Here is a 26,530-nt window from a genome sequence, read left to right as displayed (position 1 = left end):
CTAGGGTGTAGAGAAAGATCAACTCAATGCGAGGTAGGTCCATTCAAAAGTCTGACAGCAGCAGGGAAGAAGCTGTTCTTGAGTCGGTTGGGATGTGACCTCAGACTTTTGTATCCTTTTCCCGATGGGAGAGAGAATGTCCGGGGTGTGTGAGGTCCTTAATTATGCCGGCTGCTTTTCCCGAGGCAGCGGGAAGTGTAGACAGAGTCAATGGATGGGAGGCTGGTTTGTGTGATGGATTGGGCTACACCCACGACTTTTGTAGTCTCTTGCAGTCTTGGGCACAGCCTTGGGGATAGGTGTGTGCGTGGTTTGGGGGGGAGTCTTGCGGGGGGAGTTCTATCTCTCCACCTCTATCTGTGGTCGGAGCAGGAGCCACACCAAGCTGGGATATATCGGGAAAGGATGGTGATCTGGGAAAGGATTGGGAAAGGGTGGCACAGTAGGTTAGCACTGCTGCTTCACAGCTCCAGGGTCCTGGGTTCGATTCCCGGCTCGGGTCACTGTCTGTGTGTGGAGTTTGCACATTCTCCCCGTGTCTGCGTGGGTTTCCTCTGGGTGCTCCAGTTTCCTCCCACAGTCCAAAGATGTGCGGGTTAGGTTGATTGGTCATGCTAAGAAATTGCCCCTTAGTGTCCCTGAGAAGCGTAGGTTAGAGGGATTAGTGGGTATAATATATGGGGGTAGGGCTGGGTGGGATTGTGGTCAGTGCAGACTCGATGGGCCGAAGGGTTTCTATGATCTACAGTTTTGTCGTGTCTGTTCCATGATTCTGACTTCCCAAGTTTGGAAAAAAGGGAGTCTCTGTGTGTGCTCTCAGCTGTGGGAAGATCCTCTGGGAGCCGATCGCTAATCCGTCTGACATTCAGAGAGCAGGTGTCCGGCCTCACTGGCCCAGCGTGACGCTCTGTTATATTAAATACAAAGCTTGTCACCTACCTCACTGAACGCCCCTCTGCCAATGACTTTCAACACCTCAAAGTCAGCCCTGTTCAGCTGCATGGCCTTCACCTTCACTACCACTGGATGGGCTGGGGACACAGAGAAAGAACAGGCCGTGAGCACCCCTCCCTGAGCTGGACAGCCTCCCTCCGGCAAGGCAGCACTCCCACTGCGGGGTAACACTGCTCCGCAGGGAGGGAGGGAGGGAGGGAAGGGACAAAGGGAGGGAGGAGGGAGGTAAGGAAGGACAGAGGGAGGGAGGGAAGGGGCAGAGGGGAGGAGGGAGGGAAGGAGGCTTGGGACAGAGGGACGGAGGGTGGGAGAGAGGGAGGGAGAGAAGGGACAAAGGGAGGGGGAGGGACAGAGGGAGGGAGGGAAGGTGGAGTAAGGGAGGGAGGGAGGGAACGGAAGATGGGAGGGAGGGAGGGAGGGAGGCAATGAACAGAGGGAGGGACAGAGGGAGCGAGGGAAGGAAGGGAGGGTAGGGAGGGAGAAGAGGGACAGAGGGAGGGAACAGACAGAGGGAGGGAGATGGAAGGGACGGGGGGGCGACATAGGCAGTGAGGGAGGGATGGCAGGAAGGGACAGAGGGAGGGAGAGAAGGGGAGAGGATAGGATGGAAGGAGGGATGGAAGGGTGAGAGGGAGAGAGTGAGGGAACGAGGGAGGGATGGAACAGACAGGAGGAGGGAGGGAGATAAGGGACATGGGGGAGGGAAAGAAAGAAGGGAGGGAGGGAACAGACAGAGGGAGGGGCGAGGGGGGAGGGAACGAAGGAGGGGGGAAATGGACAGGGGGGAAGGGATGGAGGGATGGAGGGAAGGGATGGAGGGATGGAGGGAAGGGATGGAGGGAAGGGATGGAGGGATGGAGGGAAGGGATGGAGGGATGGAGGGAAGGGATGGAGGGATGGAGGGAAGGGATGGAGGGCAGCAGGGAGGAAAAATAAACAAATCCTTTCGGGGACGAACCAAAGCAGCCTGCGGGTAATCGGGTATTCGTAAAAAGTGAAGCCATTATTGTAACACTGGCAATGAGGCAGCTGACACACGCACAGCAAGATCCCACAAATCCCAGCATAGGGAGCGGGTGTTTTGGGGGAGGCAAACACTCCTGTACTCAGTCCATCGATTGTAAAGAGATAAGGTCACCGGCTCTCTGTCCCCTCGCAGCCTGTCGAGACCTCCTGAGCCGTCACCCGTGAAGATCGGGGCTGGAAAAGAGCCACTTCCGGTTAAACTAGCTGGGATCGGCAGGGGTTAATAATAGAATTCAAAATTACAAAGGGTTTTCACTGTGATAGAGCGAATGGGGGGAACGGTTCTGTCAGCCAGGACCAGTTTGGACTCGACTGTGATGCCACACACAGTTGAATAGCCCACCGGCGCTCTCTGCCCGGATCAGCTGTGCCGAGTCTCTTTGCCGGATGCCTCCGTTCAGTCCGTCCACGTGAACCCGGGCTACCCCCCCCGCCGGTCAGTTCAATTCTCCGTCCCGCTCCGGCGCTCGCCTCTCTGTCCTCGGTCAGCGGGGGCCCGGTTCCCATGAGGCTCGAGGGAAGGTCGAGGGAGGGGACCCTCGGCCGACCGACTCGGGGCGCTTTGCCCGCCGAGTTCAGGCCCGTTTCGGCAAACCAGGCCTTCCATCGGGCCCGTTTCCCCACTCGCCTGTCCCGTGGACCCCCTCCCCCAGCCCCCCTCTCGGGCTGGTCTCACTCACCTCTGCGCGAGGGAAAGTTCCGGATTGGAGGTCCAGTCCAGATGAAAGCGAACCTGAAACTGCCCCGGAACAGTCCTGAGGGAGTGCTGCACTGCCAGAGGTGCCAGGTTCCAACCCATGTGGGCACAGCTCTGAAGATGAGCCTGGGGGGGGTAAGGGAGGGGAACTCCACCCGGGACCCCCAGGACGATATTGTACCCCGCGATCGACAGATGATCTGCTCGTTCTGTGGGATCTTACTGTGCGCACAATTGCGGTGCTTTTTGTAAAAAAGAAACTATTTATTTGTGGGCTATAAAGTTTATTTATTACAAATAGGCTTACATTAACACCGCAATGAAGTTACCGTGAAAATCCCCTAGTCGCCCACACTCTGGTGCCTGTTCGGGTTACACTGAGGGAGGATTTCGCATAGAATCATATCTCGAATCCCTACAGTACAGGAGGAGGCCATTTGGCCCATCCAGCCTGCAACAACAACAACCCCACCCTGGCCCGATCCCCATTACCTCACCCAAAGACCCTGCTAAGACCCCCAACACTTAGTTCAAGGAATGGGCAATAAATGCAGGCCAGCCAGCGACCCCCATTCACACATGAACAAATAAAACTCATGTCCAATTATAACCTGTGCCCAAAGTTGATTTATTAGTCACAAGGAGGCTTACATTAACACCGCAATGAAGCTACGGTGAAAATCCTCTAGTTGCCGCACTGTTTGGGTACACTGAGGGAGAATTTAGCATGGCCAATGCGCCCTACACAAGCGCATCTTTCGGAGGAAACCAGACCCCCGGAGGAAACCCACGCAGATACGGGAAGAATGTGCAAACCCCACACAGACAGTGACCCAAGCCGGGAATCGAACCCGGGTCCCTGGCACTGTGAGGCAGCAGTGCTAACCACTGTGCCACCGTGCTGTCCCCAAGGTGACCATAAAACTAGCATCAACCTTATCTGGCTCACTCTAGCCCCCCCCTTGGCTGGGCCAGCATTTATTGCCCATTCCTGGTTGCCCAAGGATAATTAAGAGGCACCCCCATTGCTGTGGCTCTGGAGTCACATGTAGGCCAGACTGGGGTAAGGACGGCAGATTTCCTTCCCTAACGGGAACCAGATGGGTTTTTCCGACAATGGGTCATCAGTAAATTCTTAATTCCGGATTTTTTAAAAATTGAATTCAAATTCCACCATCTGCTGTGGCGGGATTCGAACCCGAGTTCCCAGAACGTTAGCTGAGTTTCTGGTTTAATAGTCCAGCGATAACACTCTGCCATCTGTACTCAATGGAGTTTAGAAGTTTAGAAGGGGCAGGGATCTCAAATCTTAAAGAATATGGAAATACTTGGACAGAGTGGATGTGGAGAAGATGTTTCCAGGAGTCGGAGAGACTGGGATCCGGGGCACAGCCTCAGAGAAAAGGGAAAACAGGGGTGGCACGGTAGCACAGTGGTTAGCACTGCTGCTTCACAGCTCCAGGGACCTGGGTTCAATTCCCGGCTCGGGTGGAGTTTGCACATTCTCCCCGTGTCTGCGTGGGTTTCCTCCGGGTGCTCCGGTTTCCTCCCACAGTCCGAAAATGTGCGGGTTAGGTGGATTGGCCGTGCTAAAAATTGCCCCTTAGTGTCCTGAGAAGCGTAGGTTAGAGGGATTAGTGGGTAAAATATATGGGGGTAGGGGCTGGGTGGGATGGTGGTCGGTGCAGGCTCGATGGGCCGAATGGCCTCTTTCTGTACTGTAAGGATCCTATGAAGAGGAATTTCTTCAGCCAGAGAGTGGGGAATCTGTGGAATTCATTGCCACAGAGGAGGTAGGGTCATTGAGTGTCTTGAAGACAGAGATAGATCGGTTCTTGATTGGTAAGGGGGTCAAAGATAAGAACATAAGAAATAGGAGCAGGAGTAGGCCATCTAGCCCTTCGAGCCTGCCCCGCCATTCAATAAGATCATGGCTGATCTGTCGTGGCTCAGTTCCACTTTCCCACTTTCTCCCCTTAATTCCCCTGTCTATCAGAAACCTATCTACCCGTGACTTAAATATATTTAGCGAGGCAGCCTCCACCACTTCAACGGGCAGAGAATTCCAGAGATTCACCACCCTTTGAGTGAAGAAGTTCCTCCTCAACTCCGATCTAAACTGCCCCTTATCTTGAGGCTGTGCCCTCTAGTCCTGCTGTCCTTTCTAAGCGGGAAGAGTCTCTCTACCTCTACCCTATCCATCCCCTTCATTATCTTATACGTGTCTATAAGATTGTGGGAAAAAGATGGGAGAATGGGATTGAGAAACATAGCAACATACCCGATGGGCCGAGTGGCCTAACTCTGCTCCACTATCTTATGGTCCATAGTGTCAGGGGGAGTTAGCAGGGGATATATGTGGGCTTACGCGGATGGGTGCTGAACACGGAGGTGATCCAGGTTTGTGGATGGAGTGGCGGTGAGAGGGAGTCGAGCGTTGGGGGGAGAAATTGGATGATAAGGGCCTTTGGATGGAGTGGGGGGTGGGTGGGTCTAGCGTGGGGTGGCGGGTCATAGTTGGCTGGGGGAGCTGTGGAGAGGGGGGGAACACGGAGCAATAAGGCTGGACAGACCCTGTTCTTTTTGGATCAAACTGTATTGTTGTTCCACAATGGGAGTGTGTGCTGATTGGCAAGGCCAACTGCTCGAGGCTGGGTGAAGTCATTCTCCCTTCATGACACTGAGCGCTTATCCTGGCATCTGGAGCGCTTGGCAAGGTTCCAGTCGGGCAGTGAGAGGGGCCAAGGTTCGTTCCCTGGGTTTAAAGCCCGTCCCTCCAAAACCCAGCATTCTCAGTGCTTTTCTTTCTACATATTCATTCGTGGGACATGGGCGCCGCTGGCTGGGCCGGCATTTATTGCCCATCCCGAGTCACCCTTAGAAGGCAGTTGAGGGCCAGGGTGGCACGGTGGTTACAGGGGCCCGGGTTCAATTCCAGCCTCAGGTCACTGTCTGTGTGGAGTCCGCATGTTCTCCCCGTGTCTGCGTGGGTTTCCTCAGGTGAGGTAGGTTAGCCATGCTAAATTGCCCCTTAGTGTCCAATGATTTGCAGATTAGGTGGATTGGCCACGCTAAATTGCCCCTTAGTTTCCAAAGATGTGCAGGTTAGGTGGATTGGCCATGCTAAATTGCCCCTTAGTGTCCAAAGATGTGTAGGTTAGGTGGATTGGCCATGCTAAATTGCCCCTTAGTGTCCAAAGATGTGCATGTTAGGTGGATTGGCCATGCTAAATTGCCCCTTAGTGTCCAAAGATGTGCATGTTAGGTGGATTGGCCGTGCTAAATTGCCCCTTAGTGTCCAAAGATGTGCATGTTAGGTGGATTGGCCATGCTAAATTGCCCCTTAGTGTCCAAAAATGTGCAGGTTAGGTGGATTGGCCATGCTAAATTGTCCCTTAGTGTCCAATGATTTGCAGGTTAGGTGGATTGGCCATGCTAAATTGTCCCTTAGTGTCCAAAAATGTGTAGGTTAGGTGGATTGGCCATGCTAAATTGCCCCTTAGTGTCCAAAGATGTGTAAGTTAGGTGGATTGGCCATGCTAAATTGCCCCTTAGTGTCCAAAGATGTGTAGGTTAGGGGGATTGGCCATGCTAAATTGTCTCTTAGTGTCCAAAAATGTGTAGGTTAGGTGGATTGGCCATGCTAAATTGCCCCTTAGTGTCCAAAGATGTGTAGGTTAGGTGGATTGGCCATGCTAAATTGCCCCTTAGTTTCCAAAGATGTGCAGGTTAGGTGGATTGGCCATGCTAAATTGCCCCTTAGTGTCCAAAGATGTTCAGGTTAGGTGGATTGGCCATGCTAAATTGCCCCTTAGTGTCCAAAGATGTGTAGGTTAGGGGGATTGGCCATGCTAAATTGTCTCTTAGTGTCCAAAAATGTGTAGGTTAGGTGGATTGGCCATGCTAAATTGCCCCTTAGTGTCCAAAGATGTGTAGGTTAGGTGGATTGACCATGCTAAATTAGGGAGAAAAATAGAGGGGATTAGTGAGGTGAGTCCGTGGGGTTACTAGGATAAGGCCTGGGTAAGATACACTGTTGGCAAGTTGGTGCAGACTTGATGGGCCGAATGGCCTCTTTTTCCACTGTAGGGATTCTATGATCTAGATCAGAGGGCCTCACAAGTGGGATTCTCACACCCAAAGCTCCTCTGGTCAGCTAATTGCCAATTCCCAGTGTCACAACCTAGACCACACAAGAGAAGAACCCTTCACTCCACTCACATTGCAGTGGGGTCTTGATCAATTGGGCCAGTGGGCTGATGAATGGCGGATGGAGTTTAATTTAGATAAATACGAGGTGATGCATTTTGGGACATCAAACCAGGGCAGGACTTACTCAGTTAATGGTAGGGCGTTGGGGAGAGTTACAGAACAAAGAGATTTAGGGGTACAGGTTCATAGCTCCTTGAAAGTGGAGTCGCAGGTGGTGAAGAAGACATTCGGCATTCTTGGTTTCATTGGTCAGAGCAGGAGTTGGGACATCTTGTTGAAGTTGTACAAGACATTGGTAAGGCCACACTTGAAATACTGTGTACAGTTCTGGTCACCCTATTATAGAAAGGATATTATTAAACTAGAAAGAGAGTGGAAAAGATTTACTGGGATGCTACCGTGACTTGATGGTTTGAGTTATAAGGAGAGGCTGGATAGACTGGGACTTTTTTCTCTGGAGTGTAGGAGGCTGAGGGGTGATCTTATAGAGGCCTATAAAATAATGAGGGGCATAGATCAGTGAGATAGTCAATTTCTTTTCCCAAAGGTAGGGGAGTCTAAAACTAGAGGGTATAGGTTTAAGGTGAGAGGGGAGAGATACAAAAGGGTCCAGAGGGGCAATTTTTTCACACAGAGGATGGTGAGTGTCTGGAATGAGCTGCCAGAGGTAGTAGTAGAGATGGGTACAATTTTGCCTTTTAAAAAGCGTTTAGACAGTTACGTGGGTACGATGGGTGTAGAGGGATATGGGCCAAACGTGGGCAATTGGGATTAGCTTAGTGGTTAAAAGAAAGGGGCAGCATGGATATGTTGGGCCGAAGGGCCTGTTTCCATGCTGTAAACCTCTATGAGTCTATGACCCACTGTCACACAACTGGAACAGTAGGTGACGGCCACTTGGCACAACTCACCTTCATCCCAAATAAGAGAAAAAATGTTTTATTTGAAAGCTTTCTGTGAGAATTGACCCTGTTTAATTAATATTGATGTGAGGTCTGTATTGAGAGGGAGGGTGATGGTTGCGGCAAATTTGTTACACACATTATAATCGGTGTAAAATAAAACATATTCTCATCTTCTACTGGGAGGTCAAAATGCTCGTTTATCTGATTCTACCAAGAATTAATCATTGCTTTTAATAATATTAATGCTGTATGATATTCAGCTGTGAAAAAATATTGGTAGGTTCGACAAATTAAAGTTTATTTATTTGTCACAAGTAGGCGTACATTAACACTGCAATGAAGTTACTGTGAAAATCCCCCAGTCGCCACATTCTAGCGCCCGTTTGGGTGTACCTAGGGAGAATTTAGCCAATTCACCCTAACCAGCTCATCTTTTGGACTGTGGGAAGAAACTGGAGCACCCGGAGTAAACCCAGGCAGACATGGGGAGAATGTGCAGACAATGACCCAAGCCGGGAGTCAACAAAGAACAAAGAACAACACAGCATGGGAAACAGTCCCTTCGGCCCAACGAGCCTGCGCCGCCCTCCTCTACCTATGACCTTTGTCTACGCCTACTGGGGAAGATTGAGAGAAGACTAACTTAGGGATAATTTGTTACACCAATCAGCCTAAGAGCACATTTTTGGGGGTGTGGGAGGAGACCAGAGCACCCGGAGAAAACCCACGCAAGCACGGGGAGAATGCGCAAACTCCCACAGAGACTGGCCCAAATCCATGTATCTGCACAGCAAACAGTCACTGAGCTGTCGTGTTGCTCGTCAGTTGGTCCAGTTTAAGCGTACACTAACGACGTGAAGCGCTGGGCAACTCTCGAAACATCCAAGAGCAGCCCTCGCACGACCCACTGCGACCAGAACAGGACGCGGTACTCCAAATGCGGGCGAACCAACGTTCTAAAGAACTGCGACATTAGACGCCAGCTTTTATACTCTGAACCGAACCTGGGTTCCTGGCACTGTGAGACAGCAGTGTTAACCACTGTGCCACCGTGCCACCCCTTAAGCAAATGACTTTGAATGTGGCAATTGAAAACAGGTTTGATTTGATTTGATTTATTATTATCACACGTATCGGGATGCAGTGTAAAGTATTGTTTCTTGCATGCCACATAGACGAGGGACAGCATGGTGCCACAGTGGGTTAGCACTGCTGCCTCACAGCGCCAGGGACCCAGGTTCAATTCTGGGGGTCACTTTCTGTGTGGAGTTTGCACGTTCTCCCAGTTTCTGCGTGGGTTTCCTCCGATTTCCCCCCACGGTGTGCGGGTTAGGTGGATTGGCCGTGCTAAATTGCCCCCAGTGTTATGGGATTAGCTGGGTAAATGTGTGGAGATGTGGGAATAGGGTCAGAATATGGTTGGCTCGATGGGCCGAATGGCTTCCTTCTGCACTGTAGGGATTCTATAGATTTAACCTTCTATGGAACTATGAAAGCATACCGTTCATAGAGAAGGAAGGGAGAGGGAGCAGAATGTGGTGTTACCGTCACAGCGAGGGTGTAGAGAAAGATCGACTTAATGCGAGGTAGGTCCATTCAAAAGTCTGACGGCAGCAGGGGAGAAGCTGGGTGGGGGCCTGGGTGGGGCTGTGGTGGGCACAGACTCGATGGGCCGAATGGGCTCGATCCACCAGAACCTCCCAATGTACAAGTCAGCGCCGCAGACAGCGCAGCACCCCCTCAGCGCGGCACTGAACACCCGATTCTGGGAGGGGGGGCCTTGACCTCAGGATGGGCCTGATTTAGCAGGGAGATTGGGGGGGGGGGGGGGTGGGGTGGGGGTGGGGGGGTAGTTTTGCGAGGGAGCTGGTGGGGGGGGGGGGTCACCCACTCACTGACAGTTTCAGCAAACATGTGCTAGGGGCTTTCTCTCCCCACCCCTCCCCGCCGTCCGCGACACCCCCCCCCCCCCCCCATACCCCCAAAACGTCACTTACCCCAGGCCAAAAAATCTCGGATGCCGCCCTCACCCGCCAGGGACGAGCGGCTCAGCTCCTCGAACGCGCTGACGAGAAGGTCCAGCAGCCCTTCCACCCCGATCAGCCCCCCCGACAGGACCAGGGAGTCCAACTCGTGCAGTCGGAGAGAGGCCGACATTTTCCGCCTTCAGGTCAACCCCCCCCTCAAAGCCAGATCTCTTCGCACCGACCCGCGTGTAACCTGGCTGTCAACGATCCCTCGTACCTCTCTCTCTCTGTCTCTGGCCTTCCACTGCCCTCTGTTACTGTCTGACCGAAGGGGGGTGTTTGCCTGTTTTAAAACCTGCCCACAATGAACGTTCCTCTTAAAGCAAGGATTATCGTTGTACAATGGATATTTGGCGGGGCGAGTTTTTCTAGGCGGTCATTTCCAATCTTCGTCCTCGTTCCGCTCACTCGCCAGATTTTACCCTCCCGCCAGCGACTGGCGTCGTCACAGATGGGACGGCACAGGAGACGAACAGTACGGGGTTTGTCACTGCCTGTGTGGAGTCTGCATGTTCTCCCCGTGTCTGCGTGGGTTTCCTCTGGGTGCTCCGGTTTCCTCCCACAGCTGGTTAGGGTGGATTGGCCGTGCCAAATTCTCTCCCGGTGTACCCGGAGTGTGGCGACTTGGGGATTTTCGCAGTAACTTCATTGCGGTGTTAACATAAGCCTACTTGTGACAGTAATAAATAATAACAATAATAATTCAGCAGGGTGTTAAATACACACTAAAGCTCCCGCTACACTGTCTCCCATCAAACACTCCCAGGACAGGTACAGCACGGGGTTAGATACAGAGTAAAGCTCCGTCTACACTGTCCCCCATCAAACACTCCCAGGACAGGGACAGCACGGGGTTAGATACAGAGTAAAGCTCCCTCTACACTGTCCCCCATCAAACACTCCCAGGACAGGGACAGCACAGGGTTAGATACAGAGTAAAGCTCCCTCTACACTGTCCCCCATCAAACACTCCCAGGACAGGGACAGCACAGGGTTAGATACAGAGTAAAGCTCCCTCTACACTGTCCCCATCAAACACTCCCAGGACAGGTACAGCATGGGTTTAGATACAGAGTAAAGCTCCCTCTACACTGTCCCCATCAAACACTCCCAGGACAGGTACAGCATGGGGTTAGATACAGAGTAAAGCTCCCTCTACACTGTCCCCATCAAACACTCCCAGGACAGGTACAGCACGGGGTTAGATACAGAGTAAAGCTCCCTCTACACTGTCCCCATCAAACACTCCCAGGACAGGTACAGCATGGGGTTAGATACAGAGTAAAGCTCCCTCTACACTATCCCCCATCAAACACTCCCAGGACAGGTATAGCACGGAGTTAGATGCAGAGTAAATCTCTCTTCCACCTTCTTCCGTCGGGAGAAAGATAAAAGTCTGAGGTCACGTACCAACCGACTCAAGAACAGCTTCATCCCTGCTGCTGTCAGACTTTTGAATGGACCTACCTCGCATTAAGTTGATCTTTCTCTACACCCTAGCTATGACTATAACACTACATTCTGCACTCTCGCCTTTCCTTCTCTATGAACGGTATACTTCTGTCTGTACAGCATGCAAGAAACAATACTTTTCACTGTATGTTAACACGCGTGACAAAATAAAACAAATCAGAAAGACTCGCTGACGTCACAGTTACTCCTGCTCACAGTGATTTGATTTATTACTATCACACGTATTAGCATACAATGAAAAGTATTGTTTCTTGCGCGCTACACAGATACAATAGGAGGATAAGTGGAGTAATTAGGTGGGGTTTACAGGGATAGGGGTAAGGTGCTGTACCGGAGAGTCAGTGCTAACTTGATGGGCCGAGTGGCCTCCTTCTGCACTGCCAGGATTCTATGGTGGATCATGACTGTGGGATTTCTACACCCTCGTGGTACCAGTAACTCCAAATTCATCCTAAGACAGGCTATATCCTCACTCACATCTGTTGTTCGAACCAGCTTCATGCTTCTTAATAGCAGGGCACCTACAAAACTCGCCTTGCCGAAATCTTGCCTGAGTGCATTGATTTCCAAAGTCTTTGTCTCTTTCTCTCTGCCTCTTTTTCCCATTTCTGCTAAGACAGTGGCAACGTATAGGATTCCCAGAGGCTTTTTCCAAGGATGGAAAGGGTACAGAGGAGATTTACCAGGATGTTGCCCTGGATTGGGAGGCATGCCTTATGAGGATAGGTTGAGGGAGCTCGGTCTTTTCTCCCTGGAGAGACGAAGAATGAGAGGTGACCTGATAGAGGTGTATAAGATGCTGAGAGGTATTGATATGGTGGATTCTCAGAGGATTTTGTCCAACGAGGGGCATACACACGGTGGGTCGTGCGAGGGCTGCTCTTGGATGTTGCTTCGAGAGTTGCCTAGTGCTTCACGTCGTTAGTGTACGCTTAAACTGGACCAACTGACAGGCAACACGACAGCTCAGTGACTATCACTGTTTGCTGTGCAGATACATGGATTTGGGCCGGTGTCCGTGGGAGTTTGCGCATTCTCCCCGTGCTTGCGTGGGTTTTCTCCGGGTGCTCCGGTTTCCTCCCACACCCCCAAAAACGCGCTCTTAGGCTGATTGGTGTAACAAATTGTCCCTAAATTAGTCTTCCCCTCAATCTTCCCCAGTAGGCGTAGACAGAGGTCATGGGTCGAGGAGGGCACTCACAATGTTAAAATGGCGGCGTGGGCTCATTGGGCCGACGGGCCTGTTTCCCGTGCTGTGTTGTTCTTTGTTCTTTTGTTCTTTCTCCCAGGGCTGGAATGGTCGCTATGAGAGGACACAGGTTTGAGGTGCTGGGGAGCAGGTACAGGGGAGACGTCAGGGGTAAGTTTTTCACTCAGGGGGTGAGTAGAATCGGCTGCCATTGGTGGTGGTGGAGGCAAACTCAATAGGGTCTTTCAAGAGACTTCTGGATGAGTACATGGGACTTGATAGGATTGAGGGTTATAGGTAAGCCTAGTAGGTAGGGATATCATTGGCTCAGCTTGTGGGCCGAAGGGCCTGTTTGTACTGTAGTTTTTCTATGTTCTAACGTCTTAATTCCTTGCTGGATTACCGATGACGTGAGACCCAGATGGTAGCTCTTCGAGCCAGACACTAATTGAAGGAGGCATTAATCCCTTTGAAACCTCAGCAAGGTTAGGCAGCTCACCCAGAGACATTTAGCACACCTTACCCATTGTCAGGGAGATAGAGAGAGATCAGACACAAGGATAGAGACAGGCACTGAGAGGCAGACGCAGAGATAGAGACAAAAATAGAGTGGACACCAACAGAAAGCTAGAGGCACAGAAATAGAGACAAAAATAAGAGAGGTAGGGAAAGACAGAGAGACACTAAGATAGACAGAGCCAGATAGACAGAGAGGGACACAGACAGAGCGATAGAAATAGAGAGAAAAGCAAGATACTGAGATAGGGAGAGACGGGGAGAGAGTGATAGAGACTTAGAGAGACACACACACACACACACACACACACACACACACACACACACACACACACACACACAGATAGAAAGAGAGAGACATGCAGAGGTAGAGATATAGTAATAACAAGTCAAGAGACAGGAATATACATCGGGAAACTAACAAACTGAGATTGGACGAACAGATTTCTGCATCGTTGAAGGGAGAGGGAAGTAGAGAAAAGCAGACATAGAGAGAGGAGGAAAGACAAGAGACACGCAGAACGAAGCAGAGAAGACAGAAATAGAGAGGCAAGCAGATTTGGAGAGAGACCAGGCAGGAGGCAGAGACGGGACAGAGAGAGAGAGGGAGGGAGGGAGTGGGCAGGATGCGAAGAGAGTGAGAGCCAGGGGTGAGAGAGAGCTGTGTGGAGAGAGCTGCCCTTCAGCTTAGCAAACCACTCAGTGTCTGGCTGTGTGGGAGGGGTGCTTCAGCTGTCCTCTGGTCATTAGCCTGCGAGGGGATCGCTCCTTGCTCCAGCGAATATCCGTCACGCTAAATAATCTGCGATCCCCTGGGGTGAGAACGACTTCCTTCCGAAAGCAGACAGAGACATTAGCCAGAGGCAAGGGAGGAGCGAGAGACAGGAGTCAACACCTGTGTACAGGACATGGACTAAGGTACGATGTGTTCCTCTAGCCTGGTACGATCCTAATCTTCAATCCATCTCCAAACAGAGAAACTCTTGTAATCTCCTTATTTCATTTCATGTACAGTGCGATTCATTCCATCCTTTCCCCTAAACCTTTTTTTTATCCTCTCTCCACCCCTTCTTGCTTTCTCTCTGCTGTTGGTGAACTTTCTCCCCTTCCTATTTTAGCGTACCCTAGAATCATAGAATCGGAGAATCCCTCCAGCGCAGGAGAGGCCATTCGGCCCATCGAGTCTGAGCTGACTCTCAACCAGGCCCTCTTCCCCTATCCTCGTTAACCCCGCGCATTTCCCATGGCCAATCCCACTGCATCACCAGTGTCCAGAGATGTGTAGGTTAGGTGGATTGGCCATGTTAAATTGTCCCTTAGTGTCCAAAGATGTACTGGTTAGGTGGATTGGCCATGTTAAATTGTCCCTTAGTGTCCAAAGATGTGCAGGTTAGGTGGATTGGCCATGCTAAATTGTCCCTTAGTGTCCAAAGATGTACTGGTTAGGTGGATTGGCTATGTTAAATTGTCCCTTAGTGTCCAAAGATGTGCTGGTTAGGTGGATTGGCCATGCTAAATTGTCCCTTAGTGTCCAAAGATGTACTGGTTAGGGGGATTGGCCATGTTAAATTGCCCCTTAGTGTCCAAAGATGTGCGGGTTAGGTGGATTGGCCATGCTAAATTGCCCCTTAGTGCCCAAAGATGTGCAGGTTAGGTGGATTGGCCATGCTAAATTGCCCATTAGTGCCCAAAGATGTGCAGGTTAGGTGGATTGGCCATGCTAAATTGCCCCTTCGTGTCCAAAGATGTGCTGGTTAGGTGGATTGGCCATGCTAAATTGCCCCTTCGTGTCCAAACATGTGCTGGTTAGGTGGATTGGCCATGCTAAATTGCCCCTTAGAGTCCAAAGATGTGTAGGTTAGGTGGATTGGCCATGCTAAATTGTCCCTTAGTGTCCAAAGATGTGCAGGTTAGGCGGATTGGCCATGGTAAATTGCCCCTTAGTGTCCAAAGATGTGCAGGTTAGGTGGATTGGCCATGCTAAATTGCCCCTTAGTGTCCAAAGATATGCGGGTTAGGGGGATTGGCCATGCTAGGTTGTTAGCAGACACGGGAAGGACGTGCAGACTCCACACAGACAGTGGCCTGGGGCTGGAATTTGCACCCTCTATTCTCTCGATGAGCTGCCATTAGCAGCCTTTCCCCTGGTTTCTGTGGCTATGACTCATTTCTATTCCCTCACCCTAGCATATAAATATCTCCCACTTTCTGTGCCTTCAAGCTTTGACAAAGGGTCATCTGGACGCGAAACGTCAGCTCTTTTCTCTCCTTACAGGCGCTGTCAGACCCGCTGAGATTTTCCAGCATTTTGGCACAGTACACCCTTGTCTTACTATCCATCCTTGGGATGTGATATCAGTGGCAGGCCCGCAACTTACTGCTCACCCTCAGTTGCCCTCCGAGGACCTCCTTCTAGGACAGGGGGTTGCAGAGGAGGTTTGCTGGGATGTCGCTTGGGTTGGAGAGTTTTAGCTTGGAAGAGGGATTGGGAAGACCGGAACTTGTTTGCTTTGGAGCAGAGGAAACTGAAGGGGGGAACATTAATAGAATTGTGAGAAAAAGACATATTAAAAGGCTATTAAAGGATTAGGGGAGCCTCGTGCTATTATCGCTAGACTATTAATTCAGAAACTTAACTAATGTTCTGGGGGACCCGGGTTCGAATCCCGCCACAGCAGATGGTGGAATTTGAATTCAATAAAAAATATCTGGAATTAAGAATCTATTGATGACCCATTGTCGGAAAAACCCAGCTGGTTCCCATTAGGGAAGGAAATCTGCCGTCCTTACCCCGGTCTGGCCTACATTAAGTAGATTTTTCTCTACACCCCAGCTGTGACGGTAACACTACATTCTGCACTCTCTCCTTTCCTTCTCTATGAACGGTATGCTTTGTCTGCATACCGCGCAAGAAACAATACTTTTCGCTGTGTCTTGGGAGGCAACAGAGGTTAACACTGCTGCTTCATCGCGCCAGGGTCCCGGGTTCGATTCCCAGCTCGGCTCACTGTCTGTGTAGAGTTTGCACATTCTCCCCATATCTGCATGGGTTTCCTCCAGGTGCTCTGGTTTCCTCCCACAGTCTGAAAGATGTGCGGGTTAGGTTGATTGGCCGTGCTAAAATTGCCCCTTAGTGTCCTGAGATGCGTAGGTTAGAGGGATTAGCGGGTAAATGTGTCGGGATAGTGGGATAGGGAATGGGTGGGATGGTCGTCGGTGCAGACTCGATGGGCCGAATGGCCTCTTTCTGCGCTGTGGGGTGCCTATGATTGAATGGCGGAGCAGGGTTGAGTTGCCTACTTCTGCTCCTCATTCCCGTGTTCCTATGAGAGGCGTAGACAGGAAGGGACTTCCTCAACACGAACAGAGAGTGCTGGAAAATCTCAGCAGGTCTGGCAGCAACTGCGGAGCGCGAACGGAGCTGTGGGTCAAGATGAAACCAGCTGAAGACAAGGAAAATAGAACAAGATTAATGCTGTGAGGGTTGGGGGGGGAGGGGGTTGGGAGGGGCTGTAATTGATGGGAATGGCATGGAAAAGAAGTCAAATGGCGATGATAAGAGCTAGGAATGGTGCTAATAGCGTCCGTCGAAATGTGTGAATGGTACAGAGCGTAGGATTGCGCCCCTGGTGGGGTGGAGGGAGGGAGGGAAACAAGATGGAAGATTTTAGAAGTGGAACACTTTTCCCCTCGGTGGAGGGATCGGGGGGCATTGATTTAAGGTCAAAGGGCAAAGGGATGTGAGGTCAAACCCTTTCACCCAGAGTCCGGAACTCGCTGTCTGAAAGGGCGGGAGAAGCGGGAACACTCACAACATTTAAGAAGAGTTGAGATGTGCGCCTGCGATGCCGAGGCATTGCAAAGATATAGACCAAGTGCCGGGAAATGGGCTTGGAATGGTTCGTCTTTGATGGCGATGGGCCGAAGGGCCTTTTCTTTTGTGCTGTAAACCTCTGTGACAGCCGAGGGGGCTCACGAGGCTACTTTGGAAGGGAGTCGAGAGTCAACCTCCCATTGGTGTGGGACTGGAGTCACCTGGGTAGGCCAGACCGGGTAAAAGTGGGTGATTTCCTCTCCCCCCTGCGTACCATGTTGGGTTTTGGAATGAAGTGTTTGGCAACGTGGAACTGTCGAAAATAGAAGCAGGAGTAGGCCATTTGGCCCTTCGAGCCTGTTCCGTGACAAACTCGAATCTTGTCGGTGCGATATGGAGCGTTGTTGAAGGGGCTTTGCCACTCTCTCTTGCTTCCCGCAGGCACTTAACCATCTGCTGGAGGAGCGGCCATGGAGAAAGTTAGCTTGAAGGAAGGTGTGAGGCCCCTTCCCATCCAGGTAGGCCACAGTGGACATCTTTCTGTGCATACTTCTTCCTCACTCCCTCCATTCTACTCCCCCCGGAGACAATACACATCTCTTTAGCCTATGCTCAATGCTCTCTCCACTCACATTGTCTGCACCTTTAAGACTTGATTAGCTGTAAAGACTCGCATTCTGATCAGTATTCTGTAAACTGTGCGTGTGCCTTTATACGCCCAGTTTGTGATCAGAACTCCCCACTCACCTGACAAAGGGTCAAAGCCCCAAAAACTAGTGGCTTTTGCTGCCAAATAAACCTTTTGGACTTTAACCTAGTGTTGTGAGAGACTTCTTACAGTGTTTACCCCGGGTTCACCAGGCTGATACCAGACATGAGGGGGTTGGCTTATGAGGAGAGACTAAATAGACTGGGTCTGTACTCATTGGAGTTTAGAAGGCTGAGGGGGGGTGGATCTTATAGAGACGTATAAGATAATGAAAGGGATGGATAGGGTAGAGGTAGAGAGATTCTTCCGGCTTAGAAAGGACAGCAGGACTAGAGGGCACAGCCTCAAGATAAGGGGGGGCAGTTTAGAACGGAGTTGAGGAGGAACTTCTTCACTCAAAGGGTGGTGAATCTCTGGAATTCTCTGCCCGTTGAAGTGGTGGAGGCTGCCTCGCTAAATATATTTAAGTCACGGGTAGATAGGCTTCTGATAGACAAGGGAATTAAGGGGAGAGGGCGGGAAAGTGGAACTGATCCACTTCAGATCAGCCATGATCTTATTGAATGGTGGGGCAGGCTCAAAGGGCTAGATGGCCGACTCCTGCTCCTATTTCTTATGTTATGTTGCCAACGCAGGCATCTCCACATCATTCTCCCTCCCCACCCAGGGGAAAGCCACGCACCATTAGTACTGAGGGAGGTGCAGAGGTGCTTTATCAGATACAAATCCAGACCCCGTTACCCTCTCATGCAGAGCGGGTGGTGTGTTTTTTAACAAAATGTTAGTCAGGGGTAAATATTGTTCTGGAAGCCCAGGGAATGGTTATTCCCTTGAAATAATGCCATTCTCGTTTCGAGGCCCACAGCAGCAGTTGGTTGGCCAGTCTCCTGGCGTCACCATCACTGAACCCCCCCCACTGGCAACATCCTGGAGGGTCCCGAGATTGACCAGAAACTCAACTGGATTTTCCACATTAACGTACCCACTGCTACATCAGGTCAGAGGCTAGGAATTCTGCAGTGAGTAACTCAACTCCTCACTCCTCAAAGCCTGTCACTGAAATGTAGAATCCCTACAGTGTAAAATGAGGCCATTCAGCCCACTACAATCCCACCCAGGGCCTATCCCTGTAACCCCACACGTTTAACCTGCTCGTCTCCCAGACACTAGGGTCAATTTAGTGTGGCCAACCAACCTAACCCACACATCTTTGGACTGAGAGAGGAAACCAGAGCACCCGGGGAGAACATAGAATCATAGAACCCGACAGTGCAGAAAGAGGCCCTTCGGCCCATCGAGTCTGCACCGAACACAATCCCACCCAGGCCCTAACCCCGATATCCCTACATATTATACCCACTAATCCCTCTAACCTACACATCCCTGGACACTGAGGGGCAATTTATTAGCACAGCCAATCAACCTAACCCGCACATCTTTGGACTGTGGGAGGAAACCAGAGCACCCAGAGGAAACCCACGCAGACACGAGGAGAATGTGCAAACTCCACACACAGACAGTGACCCGAGCTGGGAATCGAACACAGGACCCTGGAGCTGTGAAGCAGCAGTGCTAACCCACTGTGCTACCGTGCCAGCCCACTAAAGAACTCAGGCTAAAGAACATACAAACACGGGGAGAATGTACAAACTCCACGCAGTTTGTCACCCAAGCGGGGGATCGAACCCACATCCACTGTAGTGTCCACCATCTACAAGGACACAAGTCAGGAGTGTGATGGAATACTCCCCAGTTGCCTGGATGGGTGCGGCTACAACAACACTCAAGAAGCTCGACACCATCCAGGACAAAGCAGCCCCACTCGGTTGGCACCTTATCGACAAACATTCATTCCCTCCACCACCGACACTCAGTAGCAGCCGTGTGTACCACCTACAAGATGCAACTCACCAAATTTCCTTAGACAGCACCTTCCAAACCCACCACCACTTCCATCTAGAAGGACGAGGGCAGCAGATACATGGGGGCATCACCATCTACACGTTCTCCTCCAACCCACTCACCATCCTGACTTGGAAATATATCGGCCGTTCCTTCGCAGTCACTGGGTCAAAATCCTGGAATTCCCTCCCTAACGGATCAACCCACAGCACGTGGACTGCAGCGATTCAAGAAGGCAGCTCAGCACCACCTTCTCAAGGGGCAAGTAGGGATGGGCAATAAATGCTGGCCAGCCAGCGACGCCCGTGTCCCACGAATGAATCCAAAAAGGAGGAGAACGTGAGGCTCATTGATCCCTCATTAGCCCAAGGGCCTGAGGCCCTCACTCCAAATCCCTGACTGACTGAATTTAACTGCAGCTCAGGCTAAAGAAATCTCAGTCTTTCACACATAGTTCCTTTTTGGCAACAGCAGAGTTTAAATGCTGGTGCCTCCTTCGCACATGCTTGTTTTTATTCCTTCATAGGATCGGAGCATAGCTGGCAAGGCAGGGTAGATGGATTGGCCACGCTAAATTGTCCCTTAGTGTCCAAAGATGGGCAGGTTAGGTGGATTGGCCATGCTAAATTGCCCCTTAGTGTCCAAAGATGGGCAGGTTAGGTGGATTGGCCATGCTAAATTGCCCCTTAGTGTCCAAAGATGTGCAGGTTAGGTGGATTGGCCATGCTAAATTGTCCCTTAGTGTCCAAAGATGGGCAGGTTAGGTGGATTGGCCATGCTAAATTGCCCCTTAGTGTCCAAAGATGTGCAGGTTAGGTGGATTGGCCATGCTAAATTGCCCCTTAGTGTCCAAAGATGTGTAGGTTAGGTGGATTGGCCATGCTAAATTGCCCCTTAGTGTCCAAAGATGTACAGGTTAGGTGGATTGGCCATGCTAAATTGCCCTTTAGAATCCAAAGATGTGCAGGGTAGGTGGATTGGCCATGCTAAATTGTCCCTTAGTGTCCAAAGATGTACAGGTTAGGTGGATTGGCCATGCTAAGTTGCCCTTTAGAATCCAAAGATGTGTAGGTTAGGTAGATTGGCCATGCTAAATTGTCCCTTTAGAATCCAAAGATGTGCAGGGTAGGTGGATTGGCCATGCTAAATTGCCCCTTAGTGTCCAAAGATGTACAGGTTAGGTGGATTGGCCATGCTAAGTTGCCTCTTAGTGCCCAAAGATGTGCAGGTTAGGTAGATTGGCCATGCTAAATTGCCCCTTAGTGTCCAAAGATGTACAGGTTAGGTGGATTGGCCATGCTAAATTGCCCCTTAGTGTCCAAAGATGTGCAGGTTGGGTGGATTGGCCATGCTAAATTGCCCCTTAGTGTCCAAAGATGTGCAGGTTGGGTGGATTGGCCATGCTAAATTGCCCTTAGTGCCCAAAGATGTGCAGGTTAGGTAGCTAGGCCATGCTATATTGCCCTGTAGGGATTCTATGATTCTATGATTGGCGATTGTGTTTAGTTTGATGTGGGGATGACGGGGTTGGACTGAGGTGGACAAGATGAGAGGTTACACCACACCGGGTTATAGTCCAACGGGTTGAGTTGAAATCTCAAGGTGATGGAGCACTGCTGGTTTATCAGGTGAAGTGGAGAGGGGTGTGGGGGCACAGAATGTGGAGGTGGAGTGACGGTGTTTAGTTTGATAAGACTCTGGTGCGATGCCCTTGGGACATTTTACTGCTTTACTGGCCCTACACAACGGCAGGTCTCTGTGCAGAACAATGGAGTTCCCAGGCTCGGCTTGCAGTGACATTAATAAACGCTCGGAGGGATTTAGCTTGTGTCTGTTGCTCTTGTCAATGACGCTAATCACACTCCAGAATCTGATTACCCGCGATAGCCAGCAGTGACTAATGCAGGCGATGGTTATTTATACAGACGTTAAAATAACTCCCTGGGTGTTGCTGACATCTGCAAGACAAAACAGTGAGGCTAAATCTGGCCCCGGGAAACAGCACCAAAAAAACCCCTCAGGTTCAGTGGACCGCCTTGACTGTGCCGTCTCTCAGGGGTTGACTTAAAGGTGGTACGGTTGGTTAGCACTACCGCCTCACAGCGCCAGGGACCCAGGTTCGATTCCAGCCTCGGGTCACTGTCTGTGCAGAGTCTGCACATTCTCCCCGTTTCTGCTTGAGTTTCCTCCAGGTGCTCCGGTTTCCTTCCACATTCCAAAGGTGTGACGGTTAGGTGGATTGGCCATGCTAAATTGCCCCTTAGTGTCCAAAGATGTGCAGGTTAGGTGGATTGGCCATGCTAAGTTGCCCCTTAGTGTCCAAAGATGTGCAGGTTAGGTGGATTGGCCATGCTAAGTTGCTCCTTGGTGTCCAAAGATGTGCAGGTTAGGTGGATTGGCCATGCTAAATTGCTCCTTAGTGTCCAAAGATGTGCAGGTTAGGGGGATTGGCCATGCTAAATTGCCCCTTAGTGTCCAAAGATGTGCGGGTTAGGTGGATTGGCCATGCTAAATTGCCCCTTGGTGTCCAAAGATGTGCGGGTTAGGTGGATTGGCCATGCTAAATTGCCCCTTAGTGTCCAAAGATGTGCAGGTTGGGTGGATTGGCCATGCTAAATTGCTCCTTAGTGTCCAAAGATGTGCAGGTTAGGTGGATTGGCCATGCTAAATTGCCCCTTAGTGTCCAAAGATGTGCAGGTTGGGTGGATTGGCCATGCTAAATTGCCCCTTGGTGTCCAAAGATGTGCGGGTTAGGTGGATTGGCCATGCTAAATTGCCCCTTGGTGTCCAAAGATGTGCAGGTTAGGTGAATTGGCCATGCTAAATTGCCCCTTAGTGTCCAAAGATGTACAGATTAGATGGATCGGCATTGGCAAATGCGTGGGGTTACAGGGATAGGGTGGAGGGGAGGTCCTGGATAAGATGCTGTGTTGGGGAGTACATGCAGTCCTGATGGGCCGAATGGCCTCTTTCAACACTGTGGGGATTCTCCAAAAGCAGGTCTGTCCATGGATTGATATCATTGCCAGGGCGATGGGACTTGCGTCAGGCAGAGAATGAGAAACTCTTCCAGGGTTCCTCCCTCTCCAGATCATGGACTCTGGAAGGAGGTAAACCTGTGGAAGACGGGGAGAGGGTTGGGGGATGGGAGAGGAGCGGTCCAGGTTCCCCTACATCGGGAACTTGCATTTCCAACGCAGCAAGCGGTGGAATCTGTGTTCTCTAGGTGAGTCTTTCTACCACAAAAGGCGACTAGGTCACACATTCTCAGGCAGTACTGAGGACTTGCTGCACTGTCAGAGATTCTGGCGGGATATTTCTCCCCCACTTTGGGACTTGAAGACCTCACCAGGTGACAGGGAATGGAAAATTCCGCTGCCCTCTCTACACCAGGTAGGGATCTGTGAATTGAGTCTCTTTCAAAAAGGCCAAAGTGGGAAATAATGGCGGAATTTTCCAGCACGTCCACCCAACATTCGTACAATCTCGTCTGAGGGCCACAGACAATGCCTTTCTCCGAGCCTTGGGATCAGCATGCCGGTAAAATTCCAGCCAATGTATTCAACATCCTTAAAGTTCTGGGCGGTTTTGTTGGAGTTGTTACAGAAAGAATGGAAAAATGTAAACTCGAGGCTGTCACTCAGAGATAGTCCCCAAGAAATTCAATTCAGAATTCGGGAGAAACCTCTTCACCCAGGGAATGGGGGGAATGTGGGACTCGCTCCCGTAGGGAGTGGTTGAGGTGATGAGTGTGGTTAGAGTGAAGGGAAAACAAGACAAAGATATGGGGGAGAGGGGAATAGAGTGTTCGATGGAAAATTGAGATGAGGGAAAAATGGGCGGAGGCTTTAATGGAACAGAATTAGTTGAGTTACAGGTCAGGAAGGCAAGTTTCCTTATCGAAAGGGGCATCAGTGAACCAGATGGGTTTTTATGACAATTGACAATTGTTTCATGGTCACCGTTACTGAGACTAGCTTTCAATCCCAGATTTTATTGATTGAATTTGAACTACAAAGCGTTAGCCTGAACCCCGGGATTGCTGGTGTATCGACACCACAACCACGCTAATGTCACCTCCTCTAATCCTCTCGACTCGCCCCCATCAGGACAAACACAAGAATGCCAAATTTCAAGCAGTTGCGACTATGGAGCAAATGGTGTTGATCGGTTGGCAAAGTCGCCTTTGATTGGCTGAGGTGTCGCCATGGGAACCATTGGCTCACTGGCATAGCTATTGGCGCATTCGGGATTGGTCTAGCTAGCTCTGCTCAATCTCTTTGGCCAATCGGAGTTAACTTGCCAACCTGTTATCCTGCAGTATAAATTGTTGCGTTTGTTTGAAATTTGGCATTCTTGGATTTGTCCAAAAGAATTCAAGACAAATAAACACAAGGTGGCGCTCTTTTCAGAGACATTCACGTTCTCTACGACCGAGGCAATGCACTCTCACTTGTTCTGAGGGCCTGTATGGGTGTAGTTGACTGAATGATCATTGAATCCCTGCAGAAGGAGACCATTCGGCCCATCGAGTCTGCACCGACAGCAATCCTACTCTACCCCAGTAACCCTACAAATTTACCCCATTAATCCCTCTAATCTACACATCCCCAGGCACTAAGGGGCAATTTAACCTGGCCAATCCACCTAACCTGCACATTTTTGGACACTAAGGAGCAATTTAGCATGGCCAATCCACCTAACCCTCACATCTTTCGACTGTGGGAAGAGACTAGAGGAAACCCATGTAGGCACAGGGAGAATGTGCAGACTCCACACAGACAGTGACCCAAGCTGGGAATTGAACTCAGGTCCGTGGCGCTGTGAGGCAGCAGTGCTAACCACTGTGCCTCCGTGATCTCGCTTTTGGTTGTACGAGGCACACGGTGGCACAGTGCTGCCTCACAGTGCCAGGGACGCGAGTTCGATTCCCGGTCTCAAGTCACTGTCTGTTCGGAGTCTGCATGTTCTCCTCGTGTCTGCGTGGGTTTCCTCCGGGTGTTCCGGTTTCCTCCCACAGTCCGAAAGATGTGCGGGTTAGGGTGGATTGGCCGTGCTAAATTCTCCCTTGGCGTTACCCGAACAGGAGTGTGGCGACTAGGGGATTTTCACAGTAACTTCATTGCAGTGTTAATGTAAGCCTACTTGTGACACTAAGGCTGGAATTTTACCGGCACGTCTGCCCTCCCATTCCAGGGGGCAGGCGAGTTTTGGGGAATGACATTCTCCGATGGTCTCAGCAGGTTTGTAGAAAACTTGGGGGGACATGCAGGTAAAGTTTGGTGCTAATACTGTGTACAGTTCCTGGTCACCCTATTATAGAAAGGATATTATTAAACTAGAAAGAGTGCAGAAAAGATTTACTAGGATGCTATCGGGACTTGATGGATTGAGTTATAAGGAGAGGCTGGATAGACTGGGACTTTTTTCTCTGGGGTGTAGGAGGCTGAGGGGTGATCTTATAGAGGTCTATAAAATAATGAGGGGCACAGATCAGAGAGATAGTCAATATCTTTTCCCCAAAGGTAGGGGGATTCTAAAACTAGAGGGCGTAGGTTAAAGGTGAGAGGGGAGAGATGTAAGTGTCCAGAGGGGCAATTTTTTCACACAGAGGGTGGTGAGTGTCTGGAACGAGCTGCCAGAGGTGGATACAAATTTTGTCTTTTAGTGGGTGAGATGGGTATAGGGGGATAGGGGCCAAATGGGGGCAATTGGGATTAGTTTAGGGGTTTAAAGAAAGGGATGGCATGGACAAGTTGGGCCGAAGGGCCTGTTTCCGTGCTGTAAACCTCTTATGATGCTAATAAATAAATAAAAGTGAGCATGACCACGGGCCAAAGGAAAGAGTTACGGCCGGAGTGTGGGGACTAGGGGATTTTTAACAGTAACTTCATTGCAGTGTTAATGTAAGCCTACTTGCGATGAACGAGTAGACTATAAAAACTGTACGATTCCGTCAGTCAGATATCCAGCTACGTTGTGCTGATCTATAAGAGTTGTCTGAGGGTGCCCTCTCTCTCTGTCTCTCTCTCCCCGTCCCCCAACGCAGATCTTCCCAGATCCTCTGGATGGCGCTGACGAGCGCTGCCGGAGGTTTAAGGGCCGCCTGCCTTCCATTGTGGTGGAGCTGACGGACGCGGGGGAGGTGGAGAGCGGAGAGCTGCGTTGGCCCCCCGAGGCCCCCGGCAGCTGCCAAAACGTGGACGCTTTCTTCGAGGCCGGCACCGAGCCGGGCAGTCCCAGCAAGAGCAACCCGGAGCTCGGCGAAACCTCCGGTGAGAATTCTTCTCTGCGATCGGGGAGCGCCTTAACCCCCCCCCCCCCCACCCCCCCCCCCCCCCCCCCCCCCCCACACACCCAACACCCACCACCACCACCCAGGGGCAGGGGAGAAGGATCCGGGCGGAAGCGGGAGCTTGGGGGAGGGAGCAGAAGGAGGCCATTCGGCCCATCGAGTCTGCTCCACCATGGTTCCCCGTCCCCATTCTCCTGCCTTTTCCCCCATGACCCCTGACCCCCCGCCCCCCCCTTATTAATCAAGAACCTGTCTATCTCTGTCTTAGGGACACTTTAATGACCCGAGCTTCTCTGCGGCAAAGAGTTCCAGAGATTCACCACACCCCCAACCCCCGGCTGAAGAAAGGTGGGAGGGTTTTGGGGGGGGGGGGAATTAGAAAGTGGTGGGACGGGGTTTGGGGGGGGTGGGGGTGTTGGGATTTCAAAAATCGAGGCAGCCCGGGGGGGGGTGGGCAAGGTGTCAGAAGTTCTCCCCCACCCTGGCGCTCCCTCTGGCAACACGGATCGGGAGCTGGGCCCGGATTTCCCCCGGAGCGGCGTTGCCGCGGCGACAACACTCATCATTTCCTTTTTTGCGGCTCTTTCCCAGGGGAGGAGGAGAAGGACAGCGGACAGGAAGCAGCTGAGGCCCAGATCGACGCTGGGGCGCAGGGGGTGGGCTTACCCCGCGACAGGCAAGAAGCGGGCAGGGGGGACTGAGGGCCTCCTCCCGCCCCCACCTCGCTCCCAGCGGAGGCCTCGTGTCGGAAGCGGCCTCCCGAGGCCCAGGACTGAAGACCCCAAAATCGAGATCCGAGAACCCACCCCCC

General features: G+C 51.2%; 2 protein-coding genes across 2 annotated transcripts in view; one reads left to right on the top strand and one right to left on the bottom strand.

Moving 5' to 3' along the window:
* LOC145339619 (myotonin-protein kinase-like) overlaps window positions 1-9,951 on the bottom strand; it is a gene marked incomplete at its 3' end in the record, with an annotated part of 32,446 nt that extends 22,495 nt beyond the window's left edge. Inside the window, exons 1-2 of the mRNA XM_080184119.1 lie at window positions 9,792-9,951; window positions 940-1,031 (exon numbers count right to left, since the gene is read on the bottom strand). Of these exons, the coding sequence (XP_080040245.1) occupies window positions 940-1,031; window positions 9,792-9,951 (252 nt within the window). The remainder of the gene's footprint in view (window positions 1-939; window positions 1,032-9,791) is intronic.
* Window positions 9,952-13,002: 3,051 nt separating this feature from the next.
* Window positions 13,003-26,530, top strand: LOC145339617 (uncharacterized). Its single transcript, XM_080184114.1, has 4 exons — window positions 13,003-13,917; window positions 17,255-17,331; window positions 25,474-25,699; window positions 26,311-26,530. Exons 2-4 carry the CDS (start codon window positions 17,284-17,286, stop codon window positions 26,418-26,420), a joined length of 384 nt encoding a protein of 127 aa, XP_080040240.1. The 5' UTR covers window positions 13,003-13,917; window positions 17,255-17,283; the 3' UTR covers window positions 26,421-26,530.

This window comes from Carcharhinus amblyrhynchos, unplaced genomic scaffold (assembly GCF_965287045.1).
Source record: "Carcharhinus amblyrhynchos unplaced genomic scaffold, sCarAmb.v2.hapA chromosome_571, whole genome shotgun sequence".
Lineage (NCBI taxonomy): Eukaryota > Metazoa > Chordata > Chondrichthyes > Carcharhiniformes > Carcharhinidae > Carcharhinus > Carcharhinus amblyrhynchos.
The sequence above is the reverse complement of the archived record's forward strand: the minus strand, read 5'-3'. Positions and strand labels throughout refer to the sequence as shown.